This window comes from Uloborus diversus, chromosome 1 (assembly GCF_026930045.1).
Source record: "Uloborus diversus isolate 005 chromosome 1, Udiv.v.3.1, whole genome shotgun sequence".
Taxonomy (NCBI): domain Eukaryota; kingdom Metazoa; phylum Arthropoda; class Arachnida; order Araneae; family Uloboridae; genus Uloborus; species Uloborus diversus.
The window spans coordinates 2,965,825-2,980,566 of record NC_072731.1 but is presented as its reverse complement, the minus strand read 5'-3'; the positions used below and the strand labels follow the sequence as shown (position 1 = coordinate 2,980,566).

Sequence of the window (14,742 nt, the reverse complement as noted above, 5' to 3'; positions counted from 1 at the left end):
TATTAAGAAAAAAAAACAGCATGGTCTTTCATTTAAATATAAATGTATTGCGGAGAAAGAAAGAATAGCTTTTTATTTTCATTAATCTTTTTCAGCATTGCTGGTTTGTATGCTCGAATTTAAAAGCAATTTGTTCAAATATAGTGAAAAAAGAAAGCTTTTAAAAGCGCCTATATATACTCGTACATTATTGCTTAGGTTCAGCCTTGAAACTGAATTATTAAATTTATTGACAATTCATTTATTCATTTTTTCATTGTTTATGGCAACAATTAAAAAACGGAATTATTTTAAATTTATAATTACTATTTTTCATTGTTTCTGCCAACAATGAAAAAGCGGAAGTAAAACTCAGGCATTATGACAGATAAAGTAACGTGAGAATTTGGTCTTAAAAAAATCAATCGACACCTTCTCTCTTTTTTGAACTTAATTTTAAATTTCTGTGAAACTCCAAGTTTTATACATATCATACATGCGTAACATAAGTGGCTCCACTTAAGCCATTTTCAAGCGCAACTACATAAATCTTGGGGGAAGAATGCATAAGCACACATTATAAACAATTAAATGCTATAAAATAAGTAGTTATGTCAATGAGACTTGTTGATCACTACCTCTTTCCTACAAAAATAGTGATGCATTTTTCCCAACTTTGACAATCAAATTCATTTGCGCCTCATTTTAAAACCCATGGATTTTCTATTTGGTTGGTTCATTAATTACGATTAAAATACGAAATTTCGTCGCAGATACAACACTTTCTTTTGGACGAGAATATAAAGTAAAAGTTCGCAAATAACTTACGCTTTACTCCTAATTAGTTTAAGAATACGCATTGTACTTCAGCGGGAAAAAGGATAAGATTTAAAATGCGAGAGGCAAATCCTCAGTTCAGTAACCATGCAGAAACACTAATTCTTTGAAAGCATTCAGAATTCTTAAAGCTTCTGATAATGCGTAATCCCTGTCATTTAATTAAAATTAAGTTTAAAAATTGACTTCAAATAAACATCATATTCCGGGAAAATGTCTTTGTTCGGAACAAAATTGCAATTTCAGGTAGTTTCATTAATAAAGTATTTCAAGTTTGTTCTTTATCGATAGAAACCTAAGCTTCAGATCAAGGTTAATTAACTATGTTTCTGCATTGATGATCAATATTGATTTCAACAAATTAGAAACCTAAAAATGTTGTACATTTTTAAAAAAAACACGTAAGGATACCGGAGGAAGAGCTTGGGGTAGTCCACAAATGATGTCATGCTTTGTGTGAAGAAGGGGAAGGGGGGGAGGTTGTAAAATTTTGACAGTTTGTGACAAGGGGAGGGAGGAGGTAACAAGAAGACACTGCATTAGACACTATAGTTTTAGAAATTACATACATGTCGGCTAATTTTCTTCGAATTTCTCCCTTTTCAATTAATTTTAATATTTCATACTTTTTATCAATCTCAAATTGAACTAACTTTCTTTTTGAAGCCATTTTATGTAAAACTTATGACACAAAGAGCAACAAGCTGGACTCTCCTAGTTCATAAATGCAGTTGAAAATGAAAATGTCCTATCTCTTAATCCCTTGTACCAGAAATAAGTAACTTTTCTCTTTAGCACAATTCAAGTGTTGCCACAAAATATTGCAACTGGAAGAAAAGACTTTGTATTTTTCTACTGACATCTGTTTTCATTGAACAAAGAGTACAAAAGGCTATCTCAAATAGAACAACAAAAGAAAAACAAGTTCGGAGAACAAACAGCAGCATAAGCTTTATGCTGCTGTTTCATTTATTTTTAAAATGCTGGTCTTGCTTCAAAGCATCAAAATTATTCTTGGAAAGCAAAAAAAAAAAAAAATAATAATAATAATGAAATAAAATAATTTGCTTGGTTAAGTTTAAAAAAAGTAACCAAGTGGTCAACATATAAAGGGTTTTTTACATTACTCCAAACCAAATTTGGTGTACATTAGTGGTGAAGATGGAGAGGTGGTCAAAACACAGGTTTTCCTTCATTATACAAGATAGGTCCAATTCCGTTCCCGACAAAAGTGGTCAACAAAGGCAGGTGGTCAACTTGCAAAGGTGGTCAACTTTACAGGTTTTACTGTATGTGCAAGTAATTTTTCACCCCCCCCCCCCACATTCGGGAATGTATGTGAAAATTGGGTCTAAATTGGAATAAAATAAGAATTATTCATCGAATTTTTTCCGATCTGGTCTGCAAACCTTTTCAGGACTTAAAAGAACAAACTGAAAAATTCAGCGAAATCGACCCGGTAGTTCTCGAGTTTTGCGAGTTCAAACACACAGACGCTTTTCGGAGACTTTATTTTATACTGTGTAGAGATGGTACTCCACTGCAAAAGGAGCGAAATTTAGTTGTTTGTGTGAAGGTTTTGACTGCTGCCCTATACGCTTACAGCAGATTTTAACATTTTCTGGGGAAGCCTTGTAACTTCCGAGTATTTATTTAATTACTGCTTAGGAGTTACACTACAAATAATATCAATAAATTTTGTCACATAATACAGCCTAATTTATTTCCAGAGAAGGAATTGCTTGTGGGGAATTCACATTGCAAGTCAAACTTATTACGGGATTAAAATAAATTACTTTCAAATAAAATTAAAAAAAACCGCCTTCAAAAAACATCTAGGAACAAAAAAGGTAAAAATAACCTAACCGATTACAGTTACATACTATTTAATACCCAAACATAGAAATGAAATTTATTTCACAATTCCAGTACAAAAATCAACTAAACTAAACATCCAATTATAAAATAAACACTGATTCTAATTCTATACGATCTCTTAATTTTTAATAACCTTTTGAAGTCAGGACCTCCTATAAACTATAGCCTAACGTAACCGAGTAGGTTTAGTTTTAAAGACTAATTTCGCGTATACAATATAGAGTCATGCCATGTCAAGTGACCTAGTGGTTCCGCACGACCATCTCCGATTTGGATAAAATTTGATAGAGGTGTATTGATGCCTTTGAAACTAACCTATGCAAATTTTCAGCTTCCGAGATCCAAATCCTAAGAATTCAGGATTTGGTTCCAAAAGAGTGTTTCAAAATGGCGGACCCGCTTTTTGTGACGAATTGTCCTGTTTAGGCTAAGCTTGCAGAAAGTTTTAACACACTGGAAGCATGAAATTTTTGGAACTTAAAGTACGTTTGGCTGTTAATACATTCAAGTATTTTTGTTAGTTTGAGCTCATTAGACTTTGCGTAGCATATATGTAAACTCGTGAAAAAGTGCGGTAGGGTAATATTTTCACGAATTTTGCGTTGTCATAAAATCGGAACAAAAATAATTGAAAGGCTCTTACTTCGTGACTCTATGAAAAAATACTTGTTTTTAATTTACTACTGTGTCGGATTTTAATTATCTGTTTTCTAAAAGATATTGTCTTCCAAAAGTGATTATCAAAATCGTTCAATTGAAAAATGCCTATATTTTTATAGCGCTGTAGTTTGTCACCTTGCATCTTCTTTTCGTTAAGACCATTAGAAAGAATAGATTTTTTCTTATCAAAACAAGTTTTGTTTTTGAGGTTTTTTTTTTCAGATAAAGTTTTAAAAAAATTAGCTCGAATCTATGTCTGTCGTTGTAAATTGTCATGTTTAAGCTAAAGTTGCTGAAAATTTTATCGCACTGGGAACTTGAAATTTTCGTAGCTTAAAATACTTTTGATTGTCAATACGTTTTCATATATTTATGAGTTCGAGTTCATTAACCTTTGTGTTGCAGTATGCATCTTCTTTTCGTTGGTACCATTAGACAAAAAGAATTTTTTTTTCTATAAAAATGTGTTTTAAAAAAATGTTTTTTTTTTTTTTTCTTTTTTTTTTTCCTCTCGATGGTGTGCTATCTTACAAGCGTGAAAAAGGGAGCTTGAAATACTATCTGATGTTCACGAGAAAATCTTGATCGACAATGAATAAGGAATGGGAACTGCCATGGAAACCAGCTTATAGTGATTTTGCAACTTTTATTAGTCATAGTTTTTTATTTCTCGTTCAAAAAGATGTTTAACTGTTTCTGTCATCTTTCATTTGAACACTGGAAACCATAGACTAATAATGAGAATAGACCGAGCTATGGCAACCCTTTTGCTGCTCATAAACCAAACCATGTGACTGGTGGATATCCTAGCAACAGCGGGCGTTGATTGTAGACGATCAACGCCCGCGAGAAATAAAATAAATGGAATTGATGGAACACGGAAGAATGATCTTTTATGGAGTCCGATTTGTAAGTTTGTTATTCTAAGTTGTAAATATTTTGTTAATATAGTGAGTTTTTCTTTTAGATAGTATTTGTGCATTTTCTTTAGTCAATTTCAATAACTCTCTAAGCAATTAAAGATGCAAGCGCCCAAAAAGAATCGGCAACCGGTAAAATTTTCTACAAATTATCATCAAATAAATCATATAATTAATCAATTAATCATCAAATAATTAAATTACATTACTACAATTTCAATTTAAGATACCGATTAGTACATTTTTGCGTTAACGCAAAACGTTCACAATGTTACGATTACGCCAACGCTGACGTAGCAGTTCCGAATGAAATAAAAGTTACTGAAAACTGTGATCAAAAACTAATTACTAATGTCAAAATAATGCATAACTAACAGAAAAACAGTTCAATCTCTGCACCTGGAAAAAAAATCATAATAAAAACACATTACATCTTAAAATACATGTCGAGTGCCAAACTATAGATAATGTTGCCATGTAGCAACCATGCTGCCAAAGTTTTCGCCAAGTCTTCCACCAGTCACATGATGTATCCATGAACCAATTTTTTCATCAGCAAGTCTGGGAAAGCTCGGTCTACTCTTATTATTAGTCTATGCTGGCAAAGTCTGGAAACAGACCGATACATCAGACAGAACCAGATGTTTCTCCGTTTCTCTCGCATGTAATTTTCTAACATTAGTAATTATTTAAGTAAAATAATTCCCGAATTCATTTCATTTTCCGTTGACAATAATAAAGACATTAAATCACATAATAAAGAATGAAAATGAATGTCAACAAGTATTTTTTCCAAATAAAAAACATTTATGCTTTAAATAGGGAAGTTTTCGATTTTTCAATTTTATTTTTATATGATAGAGTAACATGTATGAACATCATAGGTGAAAAAAATTTTGCGATACGATAAGTAGTTTTTCAAATTAATTTTTAAAGTTCAAGCGCTTGTGACGTCAAATGGCATAGGAAGTGACGTCATGCGCTCATCCGATAGGGGAGAAACCAAAGGACGTGCATTCGACTTCGAAGACGAAACGTAAAAGTCTTATCTCCTCGCATTTAACTCCTCGCGTTTCTGGAACATTAAACCTCTCATCCTCTCGGAAATATTCGAATATCATCATTGTTGTTACTTGAGGAAGATTATTTAGATTGTGCTTTAACGAATCCGGCCTCCATAGTGTGTTCAAAAGGAATATTGAATTTCTCAAAAATAAAAATATCAGCGCGCTCAAAATGTCCCTAGCGTTAACAAGGGATCTTCGGCGGAAGGCTGCCCATTAGTGCCCTGTGACGTGAGCTCGTGACGTTTCAGAAAAGCGCACTTTTGCGCGTGGATTTTTAAAAATTCATTAAAAATCAATCACGGTGTTTTAAAATTCGGCGATGGTGAAGTTTTTAGTTTTGAGGGTTAATTAACAATATCCAATAGCCAAAATATGAACATTTAATAGGTTGCAACTTCTCTATTCACTCCTTTTTGATTTCATCAATAAATGTCTGATTCCGTCTTTATTGAGAATACGAAAAATGGTATTTCGATTTTTATTCATAACTTTTTTAATATTTCTTGAAACTTAAAATTTGGAATATAAAGGGTGTCTCAGAACGACCGCATAAACTCTGCACAGCTAGATTCCTCCCTGGGAGTACATAAAAACTGCCCAAAGAAGCGTTCTGTACGTTCTAAGGCTCCTATATATACGAGCCGTGGTATCAGCTTAATTATTTGGCGAAACTCAAAACTTTGCTGTGATAACCGTAGCAGCGCAACAATGAAAAACCAGATCCAAAATAGTTTAACTTAAGCTGAAGCGTCGACCTATCTATATATCGACTCTATTACAATCTTTAGTTTACGAGAAAAATATGAAAAACAAAGTATGACGTCACTGCCGGTGCAAGGAAAAAACACTTTATTGGACATACCAACAACAGTATTAGCATATCTTTCCAGACGATAATGTTTGAAACGTCATTGCACGCATTTGTTGTTATACGAAATGTACTTATACTGTTGTTGATCTGTCCAAAGAAAGGTTTTTTCCTTGCACCGGCAGTGACGTCATACTTTGTTTTTCGTATTTTTCTCATAAACAATGAATCGTACAAGAACGCTTCTTTGGGCAGTTTTTATATACTTCCAACGAGGAATCTAGCTGTTCATGCGGTCGTTTTGGGACACTCTGTATGTTTAGAATCAGCAAAATTGTTTCAGTATTTTGGTATTGAAAAATAACTGTTAGTATTGTTGAATTCTTAGTGAAACGGAAATGAAATTCTCTTGTAAACGCTAATGTAAAGTCTTTTTGTTTCAAGGTTGATCAAAAAACTTATCAAAACAAATACTTAAATAAGAAAATGAGGTGAAACTGAGAACGTGCGACCAAAAAAGTTTGCTCGAATCGGACTATTACTTGAAAAGATATTTTTAGCGACAAAAAAAAAAAAAAAAAATCAATCATTTATTTCCTTTATTCATATCTCTCAGAACACACACACACACAAAAAAAAAAGTTTAAAAGGGGGGGGGGGAATTATAAACTATGTATAGTTTAAAATTTTCATGGTTCTCTACTCCGTATTTTCAATCCTCGTTATTAGTCGTATGATATTAAAAGGTATAAATGTCAAGCTTTAAATAGGAGCTCTTCATCTAGAATTTCGGTACTCACATAATTTTAAAATTCCACTAAAATCTCAGATGAATTCCCTCGCTGATATCTAATATGAGCGGAGGAATTTGTAAGTTTAGTCGAAAGGTTAATTTCGGAGTAGCTTACTTAGAATTCCACGCTGCTTTAGGCATTATGTGGATGTTCGGAGTTTCGTTGAGCAATAAGTTTTGTATGATCTAGGGTCCTTCAATATGTTCAGCAGACCTTAAATGAGGCCTTCAAAAAATATCATCGTAAGGAACTTCGCATTTCTCAATTTTGACATTATAGTAACTTATCCACAATAATGACGTAAATCTTGCCATTTGAACCACTTCAAGATCATCTTTTTTAGGCAAACAAGCAGGCAAGCGTGCCCTTGCCTTTATTTTTGGTGCTATTAAATGATGAAGTTCTTGTAATTAACATTTGAATTAGTAATTGAGACCTTCTAATATTCGATGCAGTATTTATTTAGTTAACATTAAGCTTATTTATATTTTGAATGTTTTGTACAATTGGAAAAGTACATTCGTGACCAAGTAGAAGGGGCAAAGTGAAATAGCTAAATCTTTATATATTAATAGGCAAGCCGTTTCCTTTCGGTACCGATTCCTCCTCTGTTTGTGAATCGATTTCCTTCATTCTTTTTTTGTTCAGTAGCCATTGCCGAGTATTAGTGTCATCAGTAAAAATTTTTGAAATCGAATGCTAATTAGCGGAGATATTAATTAAAAACGCCTTCTCGTCCTAAATGGCTCTTTCTGCGCGAACGGATGGTCCAATTTTTTCGAATTTGATACGGTTGGAAAGGTCTTTAAAAAACACTCCTAACGAAAAAAGGGTCAAGGCGCCCAAGGTCCAATAACTTAAATCCACTAGAAAAAAAGTTATAAGCGTTTTTTAGCTATCGAAACTCAAAAATTTTAATTTTATCTCTTTCCCATTGTTGAAATTCATTGTTGGAAGCGTGAAACATTAAGTTTTAATTCATTTTTTAAACCACTTTTTCTACACGAAAAATGCATTTTAATGCTTCGTGCTTGATATGGTTGGAAAGCTCGTGCAAAATGCTTCTAAAAACGTTCTACCCGGTTTTACCGCGCGAAATGGCCAAGTTGCTAAGACGACTAGAAAATGAGCTAGAAGCAATTAAAAGTTAGTGAAAATTCATTTTTATTTGATTTTTCACGCGACATAGTAAGCGTGAAGAAATTTCTGGATAATATTATGCGTTGCCATTTCTCGCTTGAGCGTAAAGAAATGAAATACTTGCATTTGTTTTTATTATTGAGGCTTTTTGGGTAACTACGGCCATTTAAAATATTTTCATTTTGATTATGTTTTCGCGATTTTAATACTAAAAGAAATCATTTTACGGGGTGAGGGAAGACTTTCAATTTCGATAAAATCACCATCTGAAAAAAAAAAAAAAAAAAAACACAGCTCCCAATAATAAATGCATTTTCTATCATCACAAACAGATCTCAAGGTGAAACTTTCGATAAAATTGCCGTATTATTACGGCGTCCAGTGCTTTCGCATGGACAATTATATGTTGCCGCGAATAGAGTTCGTTTATTTAACCGTAGAAAATTTTATATTTCTAACTGCAAAGGTTATGCCTACTTTTACAAAGAATATTGTTTGTGCAGAAGTTTTACGTATTCAAGGAGTTTTGCGGTATCATTTCATTCAGGAAGACTTCCATAATTGTGAAATTGGCGAATTTTGTCCATTGGTGAGAAATTTTTGGCATTAATGCCAGCGAGAAAAATATTTTTCTTATGGATTCGTAAAAAAAAAAAAAAGAATAAAATGTCTGTTTGCAAGGAGCTGATTGCGAATGAAGTTGCTCTTTAAGGTGTTGTTCATTGTAACAGTTCGTGACAAGGGGGAGGAAATAAATGACAAGAGGGACATACAATGGGGAGAATGTGACAGCAAGCCTTTTTTTTATATATAAGAGCGTTTATATTAAACAGTGTCGTAAGAGCGACGCGCAAAGGTAAGAGGCAAAGGTAAGAGGGGGTACGGTGAAGTGTGAAACTTTGTGACAAAGGAGAGACGGAGCAAAAATTTTGAAAACTGTATTAGTCTGTTATCCCCTAAACGGTAAACAAATCAGTTAGACTATTTTTTTTTTATAAAATTGCACTAATATTGCGACGTCCAGTGTTTTTGAATGGACAATTTTTAATATAGCAAGTAGGATTTGTTCATTTGACTGTTTGAAATTTTATATTTCTAATGGCAGATGTCGAGGCAACTTACTCAATAATTTTAAACGGTTTAAAAGAAACATTGTTCATGCAGAAGTTTCATGTATAATCTGAGTTTTGCAACATCATTTCATTCGGGGAGGTTTCGATAATTGGGTAAGTTGCACTCTTCATCTATTGGCGCCACATTTTTGGCACCAATTGCAGAGCGAAAAATGTTTTTTCTATGCACACGTAAGCAAAGAGTAGGGAAATATATATTTGCATACGGTTATCACAAAAGAGGGGCTGTCCACGAATGAAGTCCCGGTTTAAGGGGGCGTTCACCACGAAAGAGTAACAGTTTTTGTGACAAAGGAGAGGAAAGACATGACAAGAGGGGTGAACGTGACAACAAACCTTTTTTTAAATAGGAACGTTTAAGAAAAACAGCGTGACATGTGACAAAGGGAAGAGGTGGTATGGTGAAGGGTAAAACTTTGTGACAAAGGAGCAGGGGGTCAAAAATGTTGAAAAGTATGACATCAGTTATGCACCACCCTTAACTATAAACAAATCACTAAAAGACGACTTTTTTTTTTAAATCGTACTATTATTGCGACGTGTTTTCGAATGGACAGTTGTATGTTGCCACGAGTAGAGTTCGTTCATTTGATACTTGGGAAATTTATATTTTTAATGACGATCTCAAAGCAACTTACTCAATAATAGTAGACGTTTTATGTGTAATATTGTTTACGCAGAAGTTTTACGTATAAACTGAGTTTTGATGCTTCATTTTATACGGGAAGATTTCGAAAATTGGGTAATTGTCGATTTTTATCCATTGCGCCTAATTGTTTGTTTCCATTGCTAGCGCGAAAAAGGTTTTTCCTTTGCATACGTAAACAAAGAGATGGGAAACTTCTATTTGCATAGGGTTAGCACAAAACATCATGGTATCCATAATAAAATTATTCAAACGAAGAATTCGACGACCACACCAATTTCTCTATTATATTGTTTCTTTCAGTTAAGAAAACTACTTTTAGTCACAGAAATTGATAGAATAAGCAAAAAAAAAAAAAAAACGTGGAGCCAGAAAAAGAACTTTTATTTTCTCAACAATTATTTTTTATTAATTTTCGTAACTATCCGATTTCGGAAATAAGGCGTAGTCTTTATGGCGTTACAGGTACTTTGACGTGCTACTCCATTGCCGCGCTAAATGATTACGCTTTGTTGTCAACCACGTTTCCAGGTTATGACAATTTGCTCTGTGCGCTAATGGCATCAGTGAATGACATTTCATCGCTTTTGATGCCATGTGAAGAAGCGTAGAAAATGAATTTCTATCCGCGCACCAATTAAAATAATTGTTTAAAAATATTTTATTTCTTCAAATTATTTTTTAAAAAATGGTTAAATACTTCGTTTTTAAGCATGCTCTTTCGGAAAAAAATTATTATTATTTTTTAATTTCGGAAACGACCCCATTGCCGAAATATCCCCTTTCATCCATTTATTTTGAGATTAAGAGACAAAAAGGAAAATTGAAATAAATTACTACTGTTTGGTATTGTGTGTACATATAAAAATTGTATGTTTCCAGATATGCCGCAGTAAACATGAGTAAGAGTAGAAATGAAAATGTTGGAAATAGTTAAATTCATACAAGTTTTCTCAAATATTCATTTATGAATATGGTCGAATTTCGACCACAGGGCGAACTCTAGTTCTTTTAGTTATTCAATCATTTGTTACTTCTCCTGCGAAATCTTTGTTAATAACGTTGTTAACATATCTTGACTTGGTAATTCATTAATTGATTGATTCATTCACATATTCTCTTTTTCATTCACTCTTTTACTGACTCATTTATTTATCCTAATACATTTAATTAATTAATTAATATTAATTCGTTTATTTTTTTTTCAGTATCCTTTCATTTATTCATAAAATATTTCATTGCAGAAATATTTCATTTTTCACTTTGCCCCATGAAAAAAAAGTAAATATTCTGCATTTTTTTGAGAAATCACGATTGCTTATTGCTTTCTCTTGACTGTTTTTGGTGTCCTATCATTTTATTTTCCCGCCAGCACCCTCCGCAGCATTGCCGTCGACCGGCTCCTCACGATGCTGCTCCTCTAGCGAAAGCCGTCTCCAGGTCCTACACACACGCGCATACATACCCAACTACGCACACGCACACATACACACACACAAACACATACACCTACACACACATACACAAACACATACACACACACAAACACATACACCTACACACACATACACAAACACATACACCTACACACATACACCTACACACACATACACAAACACATACACACACAAACACATACACACACGCATACGTACAGACACCTACACATACACACACACACAAAAACATACACACAACTACTCACACATTCATGCCTGCACACAGACACAAACACATATGCCTACACACACATACACATGCCCCCCCCCACACACACATTCATACACACAACTACCCACACACTTATGCCATCACACAGACGCAAACACACATGCCTACAGACACATACACATACCCCTACACACAAACACACATACCCCACACACAAACATACACGCCTACATATACACACTCGTGATTGCGAAAAACATAATTTGAATTCAAGATGTCAAAATTCAAATTAATTTTTTTTTTATTATTATTACTTTTTTTTTCAAATCGAAAGTTTACTGAAAAAAAATAAAAAATACTGTTTCAATGAAATAATAATATAAATAATAATAATATATGTTCTTTTTTTATGTATTGCAATTTCTAAAACAAATTTAGAATTTTTTAATTTTGAAAAAGCTCAGTTATCTTTACTATTTCAATTCGCCCCACCGTTCCTCTACATTTATAATTTACTCACACGTGTTTATTATACCTTCCCAGGAAGAAGTATCGGCCGTCCGGATTGCTAAATATGATGGCTGATTTTCTTGCCAATCGTCTGTCTGCAGCCGGGGTGTCCCACGTGGTGAAAGCTCCTTCTCCCTGGCGCAGGTGGTTTTGGCTCTTCATCATACTGCTCACCGCGGTAGCTATGTCTACCATGACGTACAGAGTGCTGCAAGAGTATCTTGCGTACCCCACCATTATGCGGTCCAAGGTAAAGTTCTTTACGTACCTTTTCCAAGCATTTCGGTGGACTTTTCATGTTTTTTGTGGCATAATTTATTAATGTGGCGAAATTTCTCGCCTTTAAATTTCCGCACAATGCGTAAACTTTTGAATACCCTTTACCTTTTTAACAGGTTTGTTTTATTTTTTTAACTGTTATTATTTTTATTTATTGATTTTTTTCAACAAGCAAAAATTTTGAAATTTTTATTGGCATGTTTTTTCTGGTGAATTCATTATTGTTTTAATGTACTTTTAAATGATTTAAATTTCTTTTTCTTTAACATACAACGTGCTCTCCTTAATGATATAAATTGTAATGTATAATGATCGATACTAACGAACAGTTTCATGGCAAAGTTTTAATTTCATATATCACGTGGTCTCTGAACCTGAAGGGTTGTGAGTCGCGGATAATTAGCCCTACGGCTGTTGCAATTGGTTCAAAAATCCTGCATGCAAAAATTATTTTCTGACCGTGAAGAACATCTAGAACATTAGAATCTAATCAAGATACAACATTCAAACATAACAAGCAATATCAATTTAGCAATAAATAAATACCTTTGTGCCGAGAAATAACAGGAAATATCCAACGTTGTTTAGCACAAATAAACAGATTTCGGAATACACGTGTTTCGAGGTTTCAAGGAATCCCTTTTTCAATTCAAAGGTGTGAGACAGCAACATGTATTTCATGGGTCTTTTTACTGAAATTAATTGCTTTACGGTTTTCTCTGGGAGGGAATCATGCAATAAATCTTGACTTTGAGTTCCGTTTTGTCTTGTTTTGCTTTTGTTATTGCTTTTTTTGATATTTAAACTGTCTGCTGTCCATTTTCATTGCTTTTACTGGGTGTCTAGAAGCTCACATCTTTGAATTGAAAAAGGGGTTCCTTGAAACCTCGAAACACGTGTATTCTGAAATCTGTTTATTTGTGCTAAACAACGTTGGATATTTCCTGTTAAGCAATATCAATGTTTGATATAAACTAACCTTTAGCTAAATGCAATACACAGGCAGCCCGGTTTTCAGCTTCAGAGAGTGAAGCTTCGACCTTGTTGTGGACTCCTCAGTATGGTGTAGTGAATAATCGAGCAGGAGGCAGATGTCCTCTCATTGTCTGCCTCTGCCTCCCGCTCGGTGATTCACTATTCCGGACTAATGAGCCCACAACAAGGACACAGCTGCAGTCTCTGGATGTGATAATCGGGCTGTCAGTATATTACATGTGTTTCTGCCTTAGCCCTGACTGAAGCAGTAACTGACTTTAGCTGTTTGAGATATTTTTTGTAACATTTAAAGTGATGTTTCACTTTGTTTTTCAGTTAAGGGGTCTAAGGACCCTTAACCTTCAAAATTTTCGACTTTCTGGAAAAAATATATGTTATGCATAATTTGATTCTGAACACTTTGATACCTTATTTTTAACTATACGCCAAAAACTTTTCAAGTTATTGTAAAAATGCGTAAACTTTCCCCATAGAGATTTATGTTAATAGCAGCTGTTTAAGCCTATTTTTCTCAGGTACCGGTTTCTTCGGTTTTCTCGTTTTGCGCGCATGATATCTCATAAAGTTTCTTATATATTTCCGTAAAACTTTTTATACATGTTTGTCTGGTATATATTTATGATCTGAACCTAAACTTTAACTAAAAATGAAAGGTAATATTAAAAAATATATATATTTTTACCCACAATTTTGGAAATTTTTGATTATGACTTGTAAAATTTCAAAAAATAAATAGATAATTTTAAAAAATTAAACAAATTTAGGTTCAGGTCATAAATATAAACCAGACAAACAGGTATGAAAAGTTTTACGGAAATATATAATAAACTTTCTGAGATATTATGCGCGCAAAACGAGAAAACCGAAGAAACCGGCACCTGAGAAAAAGAGGCTTAAACAGCTGCTGTTAACATAAATCTCTATGGGGAAAGTTTACGTATTTTTACAATAACTTGAAAAGTTTTTGGCGTATGGTAATAAATAAGGTATCAAATTGTTCAGAATTAAAATATGCATAACATATATTTTTTCCAGAAAGTCGAAAATTTTGAAGGTTAAGGGTCCTTAGACCCCTTAAACAACTTTATGCATGGGGGTGTAATAGATGACACAGATTGCCGTCACACTGGGTGAAAAGTTATCAGTTATTTACTTTTTGCCATGATTAGCGACTCTTCTTTGATTCATCTTAAGACATTTCAAGCCATGTTTTTTTTCCCCCCAAAATAAACTAACTCTTGTTAGTGAATGCGCTACTCTCACGGACTGTAAAAGTTAAAATGTTGTAGCAGGAGTGTTTTGACTTTGCAAGGGACTATCCAAAGAAAAGGTAAATGTGGACATAAAGAAAGGTATTTATTTATCTTATTTATCTAACAACAAATAGTTTGCTGTGACCAATATTGCACAAATGTAGTAAAATC

General features: G+C 33.5%; 1 protein-coding gene across 1 annotated transcript in view; it reads left to right on the top strand.

The window, feature by feature from the left end:
• The window catches only part of LOC129234276 (neuromedin-U receptor 2-like), a 213,614-nt gene that overhangs the window by 191,451 nt on the left and 7,421 nt on the right, over positions 1 to 14,742 (top strand). The window contains exon 7 of the mRNA XM_054868272.1: positions 12,077 to 12,293. Within this exon, the coding sequence (XP_054724247.1) occupies positions 12,077 to 12,293 (217 nt within the window). The remainder of the gene's footprint in view (positions 1 to 12,076; positions 12,294 to 14,742) is intronic.